At 51.9% G+C, this 21,205-nt stretch overlaps 2 protein-coding genes across 5 annotated transcripts; both read left to right on the forward strand.

Moving 5' to 3' along the window:
* Positions 1-3,899: 3,899 nt before the first annotated feature.
* Positions 3,900-9,443, forward strand: LOC126320385 (uncharacterized). Of its 3 annotated transcripts, XM_049993840.1 has the most exons (4): positions 3,929-4,009; positions 4,074-4,196; positions 4,523-4,572; positions 4,676-9,443. In XM_049993840.1, the coding sequence occupies exon 4, from the start codon at positions 4,721-4,723 to the stop codon at positions 8,465-8,467; it is 3,747 nt and encodes a 1,248-aa protein (XP_049849797.1). In that variant the 5' UTR covers positions 3,929-4,009; positions 4,074-4,196; positions 4,523-4,572; positions 4,676-4,720; the 3' UTR covers positions 8,468-9,443. The 3 variants fall into 3 exon arrangements, with proteins under 3 accessions (XP_049849796.1, XP_049849797.1, XP_049849798.1); XM_049993839.1 differs by lacking the exon at positions 4,074-4,196 and having other exon boundaries at positions 3,900-4,009; positions 4,523-9,443; XM_049993841.1 differs by lacking the exon at positions 3,929-4,009 and having other exon boundaries at positions 4,133-4,196; positions 4,523-9,443.
* A 342-nt stretch (positions 9,444-9,785) lies between these two features.
* LOC126320434 (uncharacterized) lies at positions 9,786-13,942 on the forward strand. Of its 2 annotated transcripts, XM_049993922.1 has the most exons (3): positions 9,800-9,868; positions 9,923-10,057; positions 10,267-13,942. In XM_049993922.1, the coding sequence occupies exons 1-3, from the start codon at positions 9,815-9,817 to the stop codon at positions 13,699-13,701; spliced, it is 3,624 nt and encodes a 1,207-aa protein (XP_049849879.1). In that variant the 5' UTR covers positions 9,800-9,814; the 3' UTR covers positions 13,702-13,942. The 2 variants fall into 2 exon arrangements, with proteins under 2 accessions (XP_049849878.1, XP_049849879.1); XM_049993921.1 differs by having other exon boundaries at positions 9,786-10,057.
* The last annotated feature ends 7,263 nt before the right edge of the window (positions 13,943-21,205 follow it).

Below are 21,205 nucleotides of genomic sequence, written 5' to 3' on the forward strand. Positions count from 1 at the left end.
GATTCGTCCCTTATCTTCACCTCCCACCCCACCACCGCCTGCCTCAGGGCCATCCCTACATGGCGCTGGCCCAGCCAAGACCTGGACTTTACATACAGACACCCGCTGTGCGCGAGCATTTCCTGCGCCTTCTTTCCCGTGACCACTCCCTGCTGGTACCCCGTCGAAATCTCCCAAATCGTCAGAGACTCGTCGACGCATTTAACGAGCAGTATGTTTTCGATCGGGTTCCACGACACCTCCTCTATCGGAGCAGGGTGCCCGCCAAACGTGCCTATGTGCCTCAGATTAGCGTAGTCAAACATTCCGACCTGCATGTCCTCTCCTACGGAAAGGAAACAAGTGTTCCACCGTCCGGTGATCGGCACCTGCAGCAGCAAGTCCGTCGGCTTACCAATCACGGGTGGGAAGAATATCGCCTCTATCGGCCCACTGTGTCCATAGAACGTCTTCACCAGCGAAATCGCCCTTGATGTCACCTCCCAAATTCTAATGCGACACCCCTTTCCAGCGGAAATCAAACGCCAGCCCTTGCCAGACGACGGCGAGCTCAACAAGTGCAGGATAGCAGATGCATGTGCGCTCCAAGATATCACGCTAGCCTTAGACGGGAGATTAATCAAGGAGATACTCCCGTCGCTGTATCCACAAATCATCTGAAAACTCGATTCCAAAAGCAAGCTGGACGTCACAGTTCGCTGCACGTTGTTCACAGACGAAAACATCCGCGGTTCTGGACACTCCTGATAATCATCCTTATCATTGCAAACATAATCTACAAAATTTAGGTCATCATTATTATTGCTCTGGTCGCCGATCTCCGCACTACTCACATGACCACTCCCAACGTCATAACAACGAAATTCTATGTCAGAGATGCCACCGCTCTTACTAGCACCCATCTCACCCACGCCGGCGCCATACTCAGACCCTGCACGGTCATCGACAATAACAGGTGAATCGTCCATAGCTGCATCCTTATCGACACTCGCGTCAACGTTTACAACGCAATCACTACCGTCACATGCGCCCTCTACGTGATTGCTGCTGTGGTTGCTTTCACTCGTATCAGTGGTGCCACCTCTCTCAATGGTATCCGCACTCCTGGTGCCTATTTTTATCTTTTTTGCACTTTTTTTTCTTTGAACCCCATCAGAGAGACCTCTATTACCTTTCTTCCTACTGTTGTGTCGCTTCTGTCTAGGCGAGCCATCGGATTTCTGCTCACTCAACCGCCCCTCCGCCTTCCTTCGAAGGCGCGCCCTTTCATCCTCTCTCAAATTCTGATCTTGGGTCTTTCCATCTGGAAAAGCAGAAAAAGACCTGGCTTCTTGCCCAACTGTCCAAGCGCTAGCCAGCTTTGCTGTGCTCGCGGGCTGAAGGGCCGTTTCAAGCATAGACGCTTCCCAAACCAACGGTAAAACCCAAAAGCTTATTGTGCCATCTCCACAAGTTATGTAAGCGACGTTGTCTGCGCTCCCAGCGTGAAACTCTTCAGCGGTAAAAGACGAAGCGCCGAGCTTTAGCGTTACCAGCTTGAGCAATTTATCGTCAGCACCCTTGTTGACCGCTTGCACGTTAAATATGTCCGTCAGAAGACCCTGATATCTGGCCTGAATGACGCGGGTGGAAAAAGAGGAAATCAGGTTCAAGAAATCAGGAATCAGCTCTTCAAGGGTAAAGTTAGTCAAATTAGAGGTAAAATGATGTTGGCAAGACCCTAGACTCTTCTTCTTGTGGTATTTTGGTTCTACCTTATTGTCAGGGTTCATGTGATCTGCGATGTGCTGTGACTCTATTGTCGAATGCACCTTTGTAGCCGGAAGACATGGAAAAATAGATGACGGCAGGTGATACAAGTGACCCTCTCTGCCTTTCGTCCACAATATGATGGTAAAGTCGTCGCACCAACTGCCAACGCAGAAATGGTGCAGGTTGTCAGAACCTTCTTGACATTCATCTCGGTTTGCCGCTATGGTAATAATTTTTTGAAAGGTGATCATACTGTAAACGTCTGCTTGTTCCGGACTAACAACCAACAGGGCGTGCCCCATGTTCGACAAAGCCGAATGTGCCAAGTCAAAATGCCCGTCTCCATCAGAAGGTCGACACGGCGAGTCGGCTGGAGACTTTGAAGACAAAGAAAAAAAATTTTTAGGACTTGAAAGCGCATCTAGTTTCTCTAAAGCCCACGAATAGACCATGTGATTCTTCGAAATGCAAAACAAATGAGGAATATGGTCACACAGGAACCAGTCGATATACAGAGGCCAACTGTCTTGGACAATCCGTTTAACAACCGACAAGGACTTCAGTTCCAAAACTTCAAGTATGTTCGAGTGTCCAGCGCTAATCAGATGCTTCTCATCTGGAAGCACCAAAAGACGAATTGGACGATTTGAAAAAGCTGTATCAATGAAACGTTAGATGAAAACTTTTTGTGTTTTAGCATGACCCATCTGACACCTGCCCTTTTTTTATAACTCCCCCCATCATTACTCACTTTTTGTGTGTCTGGACAAACAAATACGCCGTAAATCGTTCGCACTGAAAGCAGTCCGTGTAGAAAAATGCACTTATCTTGTCAATTTTTGAACAGTCCTACGAGCCCCACAGGAATCATCTCTAGCTTCTCAATTAAAAATCCCTATTGCTGTTCTGTATTCATTTTTTTTCACGTTTTCCCCATCTCGATCACCACTTCAAACACCCCCTCTACCTCCTCCGCCCCCCACATACTAAGGCCACTTTTTCCTTTTTGTTCTATACATTTGAATCAAAAGCCTAAATCGTATACACCACCTAAACTTCACATAGCTCTACATACCACCCGTTTTTGAAATTTGACATTGTCCGTTATCTAAAGACCACACGGCAATCGATCCATTAGAGCACACAGAAGCCAAGCATTTCCTTGAATGATATGGTATCATCTGAAGTGCTCTGATAGGCACTGCCTCCTTTGCCATGGCTATAATATAGGGCTCAAATAAGCTCTTACTGGCTTCCTGCATTATAGGTTAGCTTTGTTTGACATTTCAGTCTATGCTGCTCGCGGCAAAACCAGCAACTTATGTGACTATCTATCTAGCAACAAAGCATTCGGCTTCGGTAAATATTGCTCCCCGCAAGTCTGCCTACTCACCTTCAAAAAAATCTTCCAGATAACTATGTGTCCTTTATCTGACCCAGTTATGAACCGATTGTCTTCTAATGAGATCAACGTGGATGTGATACGGTGGGAAGGAGGCGAATACCAAATACACATTGGTACGATTAGAGCATCGTATGAAGTCATTTTGAACAATGTTGCTCGATATTCGGTGTTCTAAAACAGACAAGGATTAGACATAGAATGGCCTAACTAGCAGGCAGCCAAACAGATAAACGACATAATATTTTTGTCAGGGTTGGCGTGTCGTCGTATGTACTCAATTACAAATTAAGAAGACAACGTCAATTAATCAGAATCACGGTTCTTGCAAATGCCAATTAACATGCATATCTCATCGAGAACCGCAGTCGACTTTGTATGCCTGCCTTGTTTAGAAATGCTTTCCAATTCGTCCCTTTGTATTGAAAATCCACCGGCTTCTATTTTCCTCTTGCCCCTCTACTTAGGAATATTTTTGCTCAATGATGGGCTTAGCACGTGTGCTCATACATATTGCTTTATATGGGGAAAACAATGGCTCAGTCTGCCAGAGGTATACACATTTCTTTTTTCGATATCGGTGCTCGGCCGCTCTATGCTCCTCGACATAAAAGTCCGGGCATAATCAATAGCGACGACATAATGAGGTCTAATTGAGCCATGGCTGGGAAAACGTCGCTTTTCTCATATGTTAAAAGCGTGAAGAAAAAACGAGGAATAAAAAAAAAACATGTTTTCCACAAACAATTAATTACCTCAGCAACTTCCGACCGTCTCTTTGACACAATTTGAGAGAGGAAGGTATTGTGGGATTCAAAAATGGATCATCCTTATTTAAGGAATCATTTTTATCCAGTACGTAGTATATTAACGGTATAATGAAAAAGGGATTTATAGTTCCTCTAATAAATCAGAAAAGAGTAGGCCAACTGGCACTGGTGTTTGATGATATCTCGCGAAATGGAAGTGACATTGAAAACTTAACCCAACGCTTAGGGGAGGAGGGAGTGATGCATTGTTGGCGTCTTGTTGTTTTACTTGTGTATGGCTGCATGTGTGTATTACCTGTAGATAGAGTAAGCCACATTTAGCCTGCCTATTTCATGTTAGTTGACGAAGGGAACATACGGCATTGATGAGAGGTCAAAGAGGATGCCGTGTCATGTCTTCAGGGCGTCACCACAGTTTTAGGCTACATCGTTCCCTCAGTAATGTTCTCTAGAGTCCTGCTTGTCGACTGTCTATGCTTTATACTTTTAATATTTTTCCCTAGAATTTTTGTCCGTGTAGCGCATCTTCATAGAAGTTCAGGCGGTTCCTCGATGGCCTGCTTTCGTACTAAACTGACCTTTTTTGTATCGATGACAGGACGAAGTGCCACCACCTTACCTGATCTCCGCCGAATCCGAGAATGACCTGTTTGACTCTTCGAATAAAAATGTAAAATCATATTCCCCTTCGATCACACACTCTAATGACTTTCTATTCGATCGCGACGGTTACGCCTACTCGACGTCGCAGAATGACTATAGTGGACCGAATTGTTTTTCTCCTGCAGAAACTCACATGGGTTCTGGGGAGTCATCTCCTAAGAAATACTGTATCTGCAAGGGACCGGAGCACGGCTTTATGATATGTTGTGATGTGTGCGAAGAATGGTTTCATGGGCCCTGCGTTGGTGTCACGCCGCAACAGGCGGAATGCATCCAACGCTATACGTGCATGGCGTGCCAGACTTTTGAACAACCTAATTTATCTATAACGTCTGATTCGAATAAATATTATCAGATGTCTAATGACACACAAAAAAATAATGATCATTTTTATGCTTATGAGGCTGTAAAGTATGCTCCACAATCCAGCAAGACTGATTCACTCTATGTAGATACTAGCATGCATCCAAAAAAGTCGGTTCACTTACGCCAGAACGCACATCAAAGTCAACTCCAGACTGTGAATCAGGCAAGTACTCGCAGCCCAAACCCATTGGAGAAGAAGGGCGTGGACGTGGCGCCGTCGTCCAGCGTAAATGGCACATATCAAGCATCTTCCTCACGTTCTAAGAAGTTGCCGACAACAACAAGAGACTCGCCTACGTCTTCTTCTTCGGTGGTTTCGAACATGCCATCGCCTGACACCAGGCACGCACAAGGAACGAAGCGATCAAGGGCGTCGACCGCGTTTCCCAACTACTTATTGGCGACTGAAGACAGCAAGCCGTCCGGACAGGCTAAAAAGAAGACCTCTGCGATATCTGTGGTCTTCCCGAATAACGGCGGCACACTGGCTACCAAGGCGAGCGCTCAAGACAAGGTTGAGCGCACACGTAGCACTCTTCGAAAGAACCTGATATCCGATGTGACCAAGGGATTTGAGTCGGACGTCAATTCAGCGGCCGGTGGGAACTTGTCGAAGGAGTTGGGCGCGTCGTCGATGCCGTCGCCTCAGGCTATTGAGAAGTTGGCACACGACATTGAGCTAGCGCTTTGGGAGAGTCTGGACGACAAGACTTTTATCAGCGAGAAATACATGGAAAAGGCGGCTATTTTGAGGTTTAATTTGAGTGCCGTGAACAACCGTTCTTTGCGAGAGCGGGTGTTGAAGAGGGAAGAGCCGTTTACTCCATTTAATTTGGTCCGGATGTCTAATGAAGAGTTGGCGCCTGAAGAGTTGGTGGCTTTGCGTCGGAAGTTGGAGAACGCGGACGCGGAGTCTAGAATCAAAGTAACTGACAGCCAATTAGAGTCGTTTAGGTCTCGCTCGCAAGACATGTCAGATGCTACCGCGGGCGTGATTGTGCACATGTTGCCGACTTACGAAGACGAGCCCGCAAAGGCGAAGGAGGAAGAAGACCAAAAGCGCGAAAATGAGGGCTTCGCAGATAGCGCTTTGATGCCTACGTCGGAGGCCGCTTCTGCGCGTTCTCCTTTCGGCATGTCAGGTTTTTCTGTATCTTTGATTTCGGAGAGCGGGCCTTTGAACGTGTTTGATGGCCAGACGTCGTTGCAAGACGAAAGCGCGGATTTCGACGAACTGAAGTCACGCACGCAGAACATTCTATTTGATCTAGACGTGGATTCCTTTAAGATCAACATCGACGAGGAGGAAATGCAAGAGCCGATTCCGTTTACGCCTCGAGGCCAGGAGAAGTCTTGCGATTCTTCGAAGCCGTATTCCGAGGCTGAATTTACCCACGAGGTCAATAATTCTGTGCACGGCATGCACTCAGGTCAGTACGCGGGTCAGGACGGCAAGTACCGCGCCCGGAGGTGTGCAGACCGTCGGTCAACGAGCGGGTTTATGGAGTCCGAGAACGAGGCTCAGGGGCGTCTGTCGAGACAGGCGCCGACCCCTGGTGGCGGGTACGCAGACGAGAACTCGACGGGCGCGGCCAAGTCGGCGAAGGACGTGGACGAGGAACACGAAGGGCGCTTGGAAGCGAACCACGTGCTACAGCAGCTTTTGCAAGAGAGAGCGTACCACCTGGACGAGGGCGAGGTCGAGTGTTCGTCCGCGTCTGGCGACGCGAGCGAGAGCAAAGCAGCGGCTGAAAATGGCCATGTCCACCGAGTGGACCAGACGAGCCAAGAAAAGAGTGAAAAAACGCGCGAGGAAGAAAAATACGATACACATCAACACAGCGATTTATCGAACATGTTCAAAGAAGCTGGATCTCTACCCGATTCAAGTGCAGACACCTCGGCGAAGACTGGTCACTGCATATCTAACCCGTTGGCGGCCAGTCCCACACCCCGGTCCTTGGGCCAACACGCCCAGCCAGGCTCGAATCTTGGCTACCTTCAAGTATGGCAGGGAATACTGACGTATCGGGGGACTTGCCCAGACTGCCACGTCCACCTAAGACGTGTACAGGGACCAAACGTTGATAGACTTTTCCAGGAATTTAATATTCACTCATTTGATATTGAAAGTCGGGTAGATTTACCCGAAATACTCAAATATCTACCACGAATAGAATTGAGTTCGAGCCGAGTTCGCTCTCTTCTTTATTTTGAGCCCAATGTGAGCATGTATAGAGATTCTGCAATCTACGCATATTCTCAGATGTTTGAGTACTTTCACAACATCTCGCGCGCGGGTGTTGTGGTGATTAACAAACATACGGACATATTCAAAGAAATATATGTTTGTCCCATATTAGGCGGAACTCCTGAAAATTCAGGTAACGTTCCAGCTTTTATTCCGAGGCCCTTGGCCACAGACGGAAAGGATCGCCTCTGGCTTGCCATCCTTTCAGACAAGAAAAAATTAGAGCAACAGCTTTCTCAATTGAAAGCGCCTGCTTATGGACTACTCAATGCAGCAGAAAGTAGGACCTCTGCACCTCTCCTTTCGTACCCTAAGACCTCTTTGTCTTCGGGTGCTAATTTGCCTCACTCTACTGCGCCTCTGTTGCCCTCTAACAGCTACCTGCACCTGCTGGATAACCGTCTGGGGAACATCCCACAAGGCAGCAGCGGAGGAAGTCAAACCGGCTACTACCCCGTCAACAGCCATCAATTGCCGCCCGGCATGCTCAGCAACATTCCAATTACGTCGAATGCACATTCATACGGATCCATGCCAGCCTATGCGTTCAATCAAAAAGGGAGTTCTGCGATTCAAATGTTCAACAATCACCCGTCGCCGTCTGAAGCGTATTCGATGACAGGAGGTATGTCTGTTTCGGCGTCCCGTCGTCTCCCCCTTCGGCCTCATTCTCACCATCGGAACTGTGTTGAACTGCCCGTCAATTCCACCCGCGCTCAACCTGCTCCAAACTTGCCAGCGCCCCCTCCGTCTGGAATGGCGAATTTTCCACCAAGATTTGCCTCTGGAAGCGGGGCGCCCAGTGAGAACCACCTATACCACCTCCCCCCCATGGGACTTGGCCCGTCCTCCGCGGCCGACGCGCGCCGTCCGATGCTGCCGCCCGTCATGCCGAATTACCAAGTTCATGGCAGTTGCAACAACCTCCGAGAAGACTCCTCTCAGCACCGGGATAACTCTCCCAGACCCTACTTTCACCCCATGCCCATGGCCAAGCCCCCCCCCCCCTACAACGCGTTCGAACAGCCGCCCTACGCCTACGGCGTGCCATCGCAACAGTCGGCGCCGCCTACGCGCGACGTCTCAAACAACGGCTTTCCTGCCCAGAATTGGGACCGGAACTCCCTTTCTTTGGACCCCGTCGCACTGGCGGCTCTATTCCAAGCTGTTTCCAACGGTACCCTGCCAAATGCCTCTCTCGGTAAACAGCCTGTTTCCAGCATGGCTGCCACATCCAGTCACACCAACCAGTCCGCCCACTAGCCGAACGGGAGCTGAAGCGCTCGCCTAGGAGTCCGTGCGAGGAGGGGGCCTTCTGCTCGTCACCACAGGGATCTACTTTGAACAAAAAACGTCTGCAACATACAAAACGTAAAGAGAAGAAGTGTGTATGTTGGTCTCGTGGATTTTCAAAACTAGTGTATATATATTCTGTATATTGTATACATAAATGATAGAAGGATAAGCCACGTTTTATAGAGATTCTTCGCCTCTGAGCCTGAGATGTATATATGTTTTACACGAAGTTTACAACACGAATCACCTGAACAAACACACGTGTGCACAAACCGCAAATTTACGACGCAGTTAAGAGAGAAGGCATCACCGCCAACCAGCACTTGGTCCTCCGCCGACCATGGGCGCGGCACCTCCGTGGACGGCACGCTTTATGAAGCAGCGAACTTCGGCGCCGCCCGGCCGAGAGAAAAGCCCCCGCTTCGGCCTTCACTCTTTCGACAAAATGACAACATATACGGATTGTCATAACTTTTTTTTCAACTCTTCCTGACCATTTTTACCCACCCCTGCTGTACGCAAAGAGACTGTCTCTCTGACCCGCAAGCACTCCTCGTTTGGGACCGCCCTCCAGAACGCACGTTGTCCCGCTCCGACTCGAAACCGCGCCCGTGCCGTGCGTCCCTCAAGCCCGACTTCGATTTGGTGAGGTAAAAAAATTACGTGTCTCGAAAAACGCTCACTGTTTTTGTACCGCTCGTTGCATCGGGCGCTCGCGGGTCGGCCTCTGCCCAGAGCCTCGGACGGTTGCCCCCAAGGCCGGCCGACGCGAGATGGTGGGAGCGTGCGCACACGGGCATATCTTCTGTCCAACGAATCCGTCCTTCGATCCTGTTGTAAATCAACGGATCCACAGAAAACGGTTTCTCTTTTCCCGCTTTTTCAATAAATTGAAGTGCCCAAAAATTATTTATACCAACAGCCACATAACGTGCGGCGTTTCTTGCATATCTCTTCGCGACAGGCACTCTTTTCCTACTTTTCTGCGTGTTAGCACCGGCCCACCGCACTGTCCTTTACGAACATGTTCGCGTATTTTGTGTGTCACGTGCATTGGCTCGCTTTGGTTGTTCGCCGTTTCGCGGCATGTCGGCGTGCAGCCCGCGCACGCCCTGGGTGTTTCGAGCGCGGTTCGCCGCTCCTTGAGCGACGAGCGAGCTGAGCGGCGTGGAGAGGCCGCTGGTCATTTGGCTAAATTAGCGAAATTTTGCGATTTTCAGAGATAAAACCAATTTTTAATAATTTACAAATTGTACACCTCGACTCGATTCACTTTTTTGTGCACATTCCTAGCTTTATTTGCTTAATATCCACATGTACAAAGTTGCATGCACTTCATTGAAGGGTATCCATATAGGCGGTTTAAACGTAGGCAGACCAAGCGCAACTGCACATTCAGAAGCCCGTTCTAATTACTATCAGTTACGAAGATACGGTCAGCGTCGCAAGCTCAGAGGAGGCAGTCGCGTGCACGGGCCCCTGTTGAGTGTCCGTGTGGGCGTTTCGAGTGGCGAGAGGGGGAGCCTGTGTTACCAGCGTTGGATAATTAATAAGAGGGTATGACTTACGGCTTTGTGTGTGTTTTTTCTTGTGCAATGATGCGCTGGGTTGGTTTGAGGGCGAGGTGGGGCGCGGCGTGGTTATTTGTGTGTGAAGAGAGGGTTTGCGTGGGTGTGCTGTTTGTTTGGCTGAGGAGAAGGGGGTGCAGAGAGTGGTGTGAAGAGGGTCTGACGGCTGTGATGCGACGTGGTTTTGCGAATGAGCAGGCGTTTCATACGAGCCGCGATGTAGGAATTGGGAACAATCCGAACAAGAGCGGTGTGAACAACCAGCAGAAGTCGTTTCCTGTGGACGGGAGTGCGTCGTCGTCGCCCAAGGTTGCGAATTCCAAGGACAGAGACGCGGTGAAGGACGAAAAGTTGCCGTCGCAGCCCGTGCCCGATTCGTTTGAGTCGCAGGAGCAGTCGGGCGCGCAGGAGAAGCCGGTGGTGGGAGAGGGTGAGTTGTCGGAGGCGAAGGGCACGCCGGAGTCGGCCAAGATGGATTCGGTGGAGGGGGCTGCAGCCGAGTCGGCGATGGAACAGAGCGGAGAGGAGTACGTGGATCCCGTGCCGGCGGTTCCGGACGTGCTTGGATACGTGCCGACGCCGTTCAAGAAGTACCGTCGTTCCAAGTATTGGAGTCGAGAGAGGATTACGAATTTCAAGAGCTTTTTGTCGTCTGCGGGGAGGTATTTTGTAGATGAGGAGGTGGACATTCTGCGCACTAAGACGCGCGAGTTTATTCAGTGGTCGATATTTCCGCCCGAGCCGTTGAGCGCGGGGGGGGAGAGGAGAGCTTCGTCCGAGGGTGGAGGAGGGGTGAGGGGGGGGAGCGCGTGCGTTCAGAAGGCGTTGGGGTTTCTTCGAGACGTGTGGTTGGAGAAGGTGTTGGAGCTGAACGCGCACGCGTCGTTGACGAGTTTGCCGTCGGAGGGCCAGACGAGGAGCGCGAATCAGTCCAGGATTGGCTTTTCGCTGCAGACGCCGCCCAACCAGGAGGCGTTTGTGATACAGATGGTTCGAGAGTTGGCGTCGAAGTACCAGGCGAATTTCGTGGATTTTGACTTTTTGTTTTTGCGCACGACGATGAACTGGTTCATTGAGAACCAGAGTGCGAGGGTGGTGTCGAAGGAGATTCAGGTGTCGTTGGAGCAGTTTTTGCAGGACTTGCAGAGGAACGACGACGACTTTATTTTGTTTTTGGACGACTTGTTTCACCTGGTGGAGGAGGCGACGGCGAAGTGGTCGAAGGAGGTTGGCGCGAGGGGGGAGGGGGTTCCGCCGCTGAAGTACGTGGTGATGTTCCGGAACTTGGGCATGCTGAGGACGTTTCCGCATCACATGATTCGGGAGAGACTGAAGGCGGTGAAGGTGCCGATGTTGTTCGTGGATTTGATGTTGGAGACGAGTCCGGACAGGGCGATGATTGTGCCGATAAGCATTGTGACGCAGAGTCCGCCGTCGTCGAGCGGAGGAGCGGAGGAGGACGAGTACGGGGTGATTCCGTCGGGGGCGTCGATAAGTTCCGACTTGCTGCACCGCGAGTTGTTTAGCAAGTTCAAGAGTTTGTTGAGTGGGAAGGGGACGATTGACACGTTGAAGGGGTACAGGGCGTTGTTTGGCGACGAGGCGATAGACGTGACGAAGAGGCCGCTTTCGAGCGAGGGAGCGAGCGTCAACTCGCACGCGAGTGGGGGGGGGTCGGTGGCGGGGGCGGCGCAGTTTGGAGGGCATCACGCGCAGGCGCCCCACATACGTTCGTTTTTGATTGGGGCGACGGGGAGGGAGGAGGCGAAGGCGAAGGAGGCGGCGTGCGAGGCGGTGACGAAGGCGCACGAGGTGCTGATGCACGACATGACGGTTCGTCAGAACGTGCGCAACCTGCAGGCGTGTTTTCACGCGCACAACATTGAGTTGTTGGAGAGCGGGGCGGAGCGAGGGGCGGGGGGCGCGTTGGGGCGGTCGATTACGGAGAGCTGGTTGGAGAGCGAGATAGAGTCGACGACGACTGGGAAGTTGTTGGTGCACGTGAGCCGGCTGCTGAAGAAGGACGAGGTGTCTCGGATCGTGTCGCTGACGATCAAGTACCACGATTTGAGCGGTCAGCGAGCGAGCCGGGGGGCGTCTGGCGACGCGGCGGGCGAGTCGTCGAGCGGCGCGGAGGGCGGAGAGGAGGGCGCGGTGCCGGCGAGGCCGTCGGGGTTGTTGGCGTCGGAGCAGGCGGCGCCGGCGGTGCAGTCGGCGGTGCAGTCGGCGGTGCAGGCGAATCCGATGCAGGAGGTGGTGTCGAACGACTTTTTGCGCCTGCTGGGAGAGGAGCAGTTGAACTTCATGCTTCGCCAGTCGATATTGATCAAGTATTTGCACCTGGCGCTGGAGCTGGAGATTGGCGTGACGCACTACGTGCAGAGTCCGGGTTTGAGCGTGAACGAGGAGAAGTTCGCGGAGGCGATAGACCGAGCCTACAGGGAGAGGATGGCCGCGCAGCAGCGGGAGTTCGACATGGTGCGCGAGTCCCACCACTACGACATGTTGAAGGCGAGGATTCAGCACAGCAATCTGTCGAACAACGAGCGTCGGATTTTCGACACGTACGTCCAGCCGTCCAGGATCGGCACGACGTTTGACGACATCGCGTCCCTGGACCACGCGAAGGAGGAGTTGCTGTCGTTCATCGTGCCGATCAAGATGCCGGTGTTCCAGTCGAACAAGCTGATCAAGAACCCGCTGGGCATCTTGCTGTACGGTCCGCCGGGGACGGGGAAGACCATGTTGGCGAGGGCGGTCGCCAGGTCGGCGAACGCGAATTTCATACACATTTCCGCCTCTACGATCGTGTCGAAGTGGCTGGGGGAGAGCGAGAGCAACGCGGCGGCGGTGTTTTCGCTAGCGAAGAAGTTGTCTCCCTGCATCATATTCATAGACGAAGTCGACGGCTTGTTGAACACGCGAGACGCGAGCGAACACGAGAGTAGTCGCAGGGTGAAGAACGAGTTTTTCAGCGGCTGGGACGGGCTGCTGAGTTCTAGCGACGATCCCAACATCTCGGTGACCGTGATCGCGGCGACGAACCGTCCTTTCGACCTCGACGCGGCCGCTCTGCGTCGGCTACCGCACCGAGTTTTGATTCCGCTGCCGGACAAATCTTCTCGAATTGGCATTTTCACGAAAATTCTCCGAAACGTGTCGATCGCGCACGAGCCCAGCAAGGACCGCTCTTCCGCGGGGCCCTCGGCGCCCCTGGCGTCCGCGTCCGAAGCGGAGCGCTCGGTGATCATCAACCAGCTTTCCTCGCTGACGGACGGGTATTCCGGCTCCGACATCAAGTCCCTTTGCACGCGCGCCGCGCTCCAGCTGGTGCGCGACTTCATGTCCGACCAGGACTACAAGGCGCTGCAGAAGGCCGAGAACATCGAACGAGAAGGCAATTACGACTCGTTTAGCTCGGACTCCCTGCAGAAGCTCACTCAGCTCGCGTCCGCCTACGCCTCCCGTCCCCTGACTCTGACCGAGTTCAAGAAGGCGCTTTTCGAAATTGGGAAGTCGGTCGACCACCGGAGCCGCACTCAGCTCGAATTGAAGAAGTGGCACGAAATGTACGGCTCCAAATCTTACCACGCCAAGTCTAAAACGAATCGTACCGCGCTTGGCTTTCAGTGAGCGGGCCTTTTCTTTTTTTGTATGAATAGAGCGCAGACAAGGACACGCCATGCCATCTCGTTTCGGTCTACAGGTACGAGCAGAGAGCCTGCTGGTCCCGTCCCCCTTTCCCCCGAGCGTTCGAAGTGGCGGGGGGATCTCTGCACATCCGTCTCTGACGAAACAATATTTTTTTTGACTCGTATTAATTTGTGCCAAATATTTTTGTACTTATAGGGGCAACAGATGTTTTCTGTTTTGCGTCTGGCGTTTACTTTTTTTTTTTTTTTTCTTTTTTTTTTTTTTTTCTTAGATCTAGCTAGAGAGGCATTTTGACTCAAGACTCGCGTCCGATCTCTGCAGCCCGGCGGCGCGCGTGCGAGAAAAGCTCGTCATCTTTTTGCGCCGCTCTCGCCTCTCTAGATGTCCGAAGCCAGGGGGTCCTTGGCTCCTCCTGCCCGAGATTGCAGTGCCGCTCGCGAAAAAATCAAGCAGGAGATTGTCTTGTCGGCAATTCTTAACCGGCCCCTATCGCACGTGACAGAACTAAGCTCTCTGAATTCCGCGGAGTCGCTCGACGGGTTCGATGGGTACTTTGACCAGTACAAGTTCCGCGTGGAGCAAGGCTTAGTGGCGAATCCTGAATTCAATCAGGTCAGACTAGGCATATTAAGGCGCTGCGTGGATCTGATGATGTACGTGCTCGACGTCGAGAAAAAGAGGGACCAGGACAGAGAGACGAAGAAGGAGTTGCTATTGGCGATTGAGGCGAACAAAACGAAAATTCAAGAGCAAGGGCGAGTTCTCGAAGAGTTGGACAAGAAGAAATGGCAATTGCAAAAGCGCCTCTTGACACTCCAAGACCGAATTTTGGCAATTTTGGTATTGATTCAGTGGACAAATAAAGAATGCTCGATGCTAAAACAAGAGCTTCGACTCCTAAAAAAGGAAAAAGAGCTAGTTTTGATACGCTCGCTAGATCTTTTGCTAGCCTCAAAACCTGCCCGCAGAGACACTAAATCGGAAAACGTCGCGCACGATGAGAGCCAGAACTTAGATCAGAGCTATTCTGACATCTGCGAAATTTCAGACACTGCGACCTGCTATACCGTCCACAGCAAGTTAGTCGGCCTGAACTATACCGCCCGTCTTCTGCACATTCTACAAGAACGCGATTCGGCGCCTTTCTATCCCACGGCCTCACCCTTGCATAACTTTTCTAATCCCAGTTGTTCCGCGCTCCCTCCACATTACGACGTTTTCGACAATCAAGATCTGCCACCTATTTTGTCATGCAGCACCGTGGAAGTCTCTTCAAGCACCACCTTGCCCACTCCTTGCTTCAGTACCAGCTCGCAGGGACACCCACTGACTTCTCCTCACAAACCATCACCCAGGTGGTTCTCTCGAGGCCACCTTGAGAATAAAATAAAAGTCTTTTTCAAGTCCACCGCAAAACCCAAAAGACGTCAGGACAAGCAATAAGCTGTCCGATGCAAGAACCGCCAACGTGCACAATCAGTCACGTCCGAAGTTCTAAAAGACAGAAACACGCGCAAAAGAAAACACAGAATATGTTCACGATATAATGGGACACAATGTATGCGCAACGATCATGTGTGTACGTGGTAGATCATGTACGCACGCATGTTGATGTATAGAGAGCGGTATGCCAACAGCGCTGGATACAGCTAGGTCTCAATTGTGTATGGCGCTCGTTTACAAGCACTGTTTGATTAAAAAAACCTCTCTGGTCAACTTTACGATTTCTTTCATTGTGCGGTTTCAGATTTAGGCGTCGCATCAAATCGACTCGCGGAACAAATTAGAGCTCAGCACTTTTCGACAAAAACCTTCAAAATTCTGCCTGCATGTTGGTACAAACAGAAACGTCTTCAAAATGTTTTTGGGGCGCGGTCCGCGAGGGACCTTGCATTTACAGACTCATGAACGTGGGCATTGAGAACGCGTCTGTGTTGTCGCTCTTAGCTATCGGTTGACTCGCTCGGCACTTATGAGCGAAAGCCGCGCGGAAAATGACGCAGCTGTCGAATTCGCATTCTATAACACATAAAAAAATGCCACTGACAACAGGCGTAGGTCGCAAGAGATAGAGAAAGGAGTCACCTTCTATTCTTTTTGCTCACGAAATGACAGTACCCCCCAGGTCCTACTTTTCATCGCGCCGTCCGTAAATACGATTGAGAGCGTACGATGCATCGCCAGTTGAGGCAAAACGCGGCTGGCAATGTATAAAATAATATACGGACACTTTTCTGTGATGATTGGCCAACGGAATGTTTGTGCTGCACGCATTTTGACGCACAAAGCGGACACCGCGCGTATGCGTGCGATTTGGAAACCATGACTGTCGTTTGTGAGGTGATTTGGCATCGATGTGGTGACAAGGAATGTCCGTTGACAACTAGCTTAGACTATTCGCAAAGGGACAAATGTTAAGGCATCTGATTTCACTGGTACTATATTTTCGTTTGAATTCCCTCCGTTGCTCTCTTGGGGAGGAAATCAAAATTTCGATCGTCGCAGGATATGTATATAATATATACACACATACTATGTATATACACACATAGTAACTAGTATTGGTGTGGCATAGGCGCATCAATACGTTATTTTTGACACTTTTGCGTGGCATGCTGTGCATTTTTCTGTGCAAGTTGGTTCAGGATTTCCGCCTGGTGTGGATTGTCTTTGAGGCGTCCGGAGTCGATGACTTGACGGCTCGTGTATTTGGCCAACCCCTCCGAAGTCAGAAAATCAAAATTTTTGGGGTCTCTCAGGATGGCAGCTACGACGTGGAGTCCGACGAGGACTTTGCATTTTCGCTCGTGCAGCGGGTCCCTGGTGCGTTCTTCGTTGTAGATCATGGCGGAGGAGACTAGAAGTTTGCGGCAGAAGCACCCGAGGAGCTTGAGGAGGAGGTACTGGGTGGAGGGATGGAGCGCGAGGTCGATCCCGGCATACTCTAGTTCGACGCAGAGGAGCGGGCAGAGGAGTTGGGACGTGTGTGCGTCGAGATGATAGGGGCGGAACGTGAGAGGGGGGGTGTGGAGAAGGGAAAGAAGGGGAAGATAAGCGGTGAGCGAGGAGGTGTCCCAGGGCTGTAAACAAGGAGAGGCGTTGATGGGAGCGAATGATTGTTCGTGAGGAGAGTATCTGACGTTAGTGCAGGGAAGGGCGGTAAGGGGAGAAGGGTTGGATCCTAATAATGGGGAGGCGGGCTGGAGGTTTTGGATGAGTATTGGAGAGTTGGGTTGAGGAGAAGCTGAGGGTAAACAATGTGTTTTAGAAAAGTGGGCAGTTGCCTTTTTGGCAGGTCGACCTCTTTTTTTGGGCTTGAGGGAGCAAGGAGAGGTCGATTCAGAGAGAACAGAGGAAAGCAAAGAAACCTGCTCAGGAGAAAATGAATAGTCGGTATGCGGTACATTTGAAGAAGAAAAGTTAAACAAGGTAGGCAATGGCAACGAGGGAAAAGAGATAGGGTCAACGGAATGCCATACTGCACTTTTTTCGACGTCTGAAGAATTCAAGATAGCGGAGGTAGCTAGGTCAGCTTTGGCGCTCGAGGACGGGGTTTCAGCGGCTGCACTCGCGGTTAGAGTAGACCGGTAATTGTCGCTCACCGGAGAGCTGTCAACTGGCGCCGATTTTTGTTCCGTTGAAGACACAGACAAGTCAAGAGTGGGAAACTTGAGTCCGCTTTCGGAGGCGTCGACTCTCGGTTTGAACTTCTTAGACGGACAAAATGGGGAGTCCGCGGGGGCGTTGCTGTCGGTGTCGGTGCTGACGGGCAATGGCTTGAAAAACGGTTGTTTTGCAGGTCCTGTGTTTTCCTCGCTGATCCATTTATAAGTCTTTTCCAGGTACTCTTCGAAGCTGGAGTGACACTCTTCCAAGATCCATATCTTCTTTTCCCCGCACGCTTGCTCCAACTCGTCGAACCGGCGAGTTGGTAGGTGCGGACAGCCGCAGTAGCGACAGTAGTTGATTTTTTTGGATATTTTTTTGTACTCGAGCGTTTCGATTTCTTCAAGTCTCGCCTTCAGTATGGGCAGCATGTATAGCCTCTCGTAGGAATCCGGGTCCGAAAATGGGTCGCTGGATGCGTTCGCCTGCTTGTGAGGCGGCACTAGATTGAGGTGCTGACAGAGCTCGAGCACCTGGTACGTCCTGCACTTGATTTTGTATTTTTCGTCGAGCAGCACGCGAAGGTGGCGAGCGCGCTGCCACTCGGACGCCTTGCGTTTGGCGTGAGACCAACTCATCCACTCCTCTTCGGTTTTCGCCGTCGAGTATGGCAAACACCTCCTTTCGTCGGAGTTAATCAGCGGGTACGTGCGGTTTGCCTGCTCGACCACCACCGATTTCAGCGACTCCTCGTCCACGTTGGCGCTGCCGATCCACTTTCCGCCTTCGTGGTGGCCCGCTTGCCGACCGCTGTCGCACTTGGCTGAACACGTCCCAAAGCCGGCCCGCTCCTCCTTGTTTCTCGCCCTGTCGTCTTCGTCTCTGAACGGCTCGTTGCTCTTCTCGTCTCTCTCCACTCTGGGCCACGCGGGACCCGAATCGGACCAGAGCTTCATGTTTTGCGTGAAGTTCCGGTCGATTTCCAGGTCCACCACGCTTTCGTCCCCCGGAGCCTCCAAAGTCGTGTTGCGAAACGTCAGATAGTGGATCACGGACTGCGGCTTGTTCCTGGGATCTCGGAAGTGGATCTGAACCCGCACCGGCCACAGATGCAGGCTTTCTCGAAGGAGGTGGAACGGCGGATTCGAAATCTCGACGATGTCTCGGGGTTTGAACGAAGGGTGCAAAAAAAAACGCACTTTCTCAATGTACTCTTCTAGCCCGACGTCTCCCCTCAGCGGACGCAAATAGACCGACCACTTGAAAAGGGTCTCTCCCGAGGATAGTTTCACGGGCTTCGACGTGTCGCCCAGCAACAGCTGCTTCTTGACGTGAAGCCCGGAAAATTCCACCCCAGCCTGTTTCAACACGTCGTCGCTGATGGCGGCGCCGTCAGAACCGCCGCGGCGATCGCAATTCGGGTTCCTCCCCTCTGAGCACTCACTCCAGCTCAAGCTGGCGCGATCCTGGTCTCCTCCGTTTTGGCACTCCTCCTTTCCCCGACTAAATTCCGCTTGGCCGGCTGTCAAAGACATCGCCTTGACTTGGTTCTGCGTGCACATCGTCTGCTGGCCCACGAAGTAGCCCAGCGTCACCTCGTGTCTCGACGGGTCGTCCTCCGGGACGCAGGACTCGTCCACCGGTTTTCCACACACCTCCGCCGCGTCGTCGAGCGTCACGAACTTCAACTGGTGAACCATCCTGCAGTGATTGATGAATCCGAGCTGATTTCCAAATAGCTCTCTGGAACACGCTGGACAGATCAATTGGACAAATCTGTTCGAAGGCGTTCGATAGTACAAAAGTTTCTGTGGCAAAGGCTCGATTTTTTTCTTCTTCTTCTGCTGCCCGCCGCTCTTCTCTAAATAAGACAGCCCCGCGCTCAGTCGGGACCTCTGTTTGGACTGCCTTCCCGCCGACGCCTCGTCTTCCGGCCCCGCTATCCTGTGCGCGAGCGCCTCCTCCGAAAAAATTTTGGTGCTCCAGATCCTTTGAAGCTTTTCCCAGATCGTCTTCACTTGAGCCAAGTTGGCCTCTATCTGCTCCATTTCCTTTCTCCTCATTTCAATCTCCGCGTCCAGCTCTCGCTTCACGACGGACAGGACCAGCTCCGTCGCACCCGCGCTCTCGTAAACCCTTTCGAGGTACTCGCGATTCTGCGGAAACGTCGAACATTTGCTCGACGACCTCGACGCGCGGCTCGTCGCCTGGCTCAGCGCCTCCTTTGCGTGCAGAGCCGCCGCGCGACTCGAGTACCGAAGCTTCGTCTCTTGGGCCCGACTCTTCGTTCCGGGTACCTCCGCCGGTCCGACCGCGTCAAAATCTTTTTCTTCAGCAGAATTGGCAGAACACGCTTGCAGGTCGTAAAACAGCACTTGGCTCGTCGCCTCGCCGCTCTCCGCGAGCACATCGCGAGCGTGCGCACCCTTCAAGTCCAACGCACCCGTGTGAACCGGCAGCTTGAACAGCGGCATGGGCAAATACCTCGACGGCGAAGTCGGATACTCGTCGACGTTCGTCATCATTTTATCCATGTCAAACTCACCCATGTCGACCTCATCGGCGTCACTGGATTGAAACTCGGGATCCAGCTCCATCCAGCTCCATATGTCGTGAGACTCGTCATCCGCAGTCGAAAATGCACCGGAAGGCTTCGCCGAATCGCCCTCTCTTCGCCCGTCAAGATGCACCGACTCATCCTTGATCGGAGCACAACAGCAGTCAGTCCACCACCTTCCAATCACAAACCGCTACAAAAAAAAAAACACACGCCCCTCCGCGTGCGACCTACCTTCGTGGTCGAATCATCCGAATTCGCACTGTCATTTTCTTTCGCGTTCGCTCGAATCGTGCTGCTCTCACCCGTCTCCCTGCCTCGCACCTCCCCCAGCTTCTCGAAACCCAACCCCTCTCGCGCCCTGGCGCCAACGCTGCTTATCTCCAGAAGGTGATTCGCTTTTTGACCGGTTTCTGGCGCCACCAAATCCGAAACTCCGTCTTGGACGACGCCAGGCAACGCAGGTCCAGGCGACAGGCTCACTTCATCGCACCTCGTGTCATTCGAACCTGGGTCGCATAAATCGTCGAACAGCTGGGCGTGCGGTTGATCTCGGTAAAGAAAATTAGCCATCAACAGGTTGGGCGCCGTGCTTTGTAGAACGGGATTCATAACATTCAAAAATAGGCGAGTTGGTTTGAAGGGGCTTAATGAGCGTACGGCCAAACCATGTCACACGGCGCGTTCATGATAGAAGCGAAGCGTATATGTTGCAGAGAAACGCAGGGAATGACTAAGCTGCTTTCTCTAAACATTTTTTTGTTTTGCAATTTGTGTGTGGGGGGGGGCAGACAAACGGTGAACTCAGACAAACCTCTTTGCGGCACGAGCCAACCGGCGTGCCATCCACTGAAAAGCGCACGACGCTCCATCGAGCGCCGAAAAAATCCTGATTGTCGCAGTGGAAATTGCATCTCAACAAAGGAGGAGGAGAAAAAAAAACCAACGCGACGCACAGACAAGCAAATAATCGCACTCGGTGCTCGCTCCAGTGCGCCACTGCTTCTCCTTTTTCTGATGCGCCCTCGCACGCGCAAGCATTTTACGCGAAAAAGAAAGACCTCGTCGACCTTGTTGTCAAACCTTGTTGTCAATACGCGCACGTGGGCGTTACGAGAAAAGGCCAACGTGCCAGGGCGCAGGCTTTTCCTACCTGTCCCTCCCACTTTGCTCCTTAACACAACCGTCTCGTGATTCTCCTCTCTCCTCTACGCGAGAGACCTCCACTCAGCGACGAGTTGTACCACTTCTAAAGTGTCAAGAACTTTTTCCGTTCTCATTGCCGTACATCCAGTTTATCTTGAGCTCACAAATGCTTTT

This window comes from Schistocerca gregaria, unplaced genomic scaffold (genome assembly GCF_023897955.1).
Source record: "Schistocerca gregaria isolate iqSchGreg1 unplaced genomic scaffold, iqSchGreg1.2 ptg000720l, whole genome shotgun sequence".
NCBI lineage: Eukaryota > Metazoa > Arthropoda > Insecta > Orthoptera > Acrididae > Schistocerca > Schistocerca gregaria.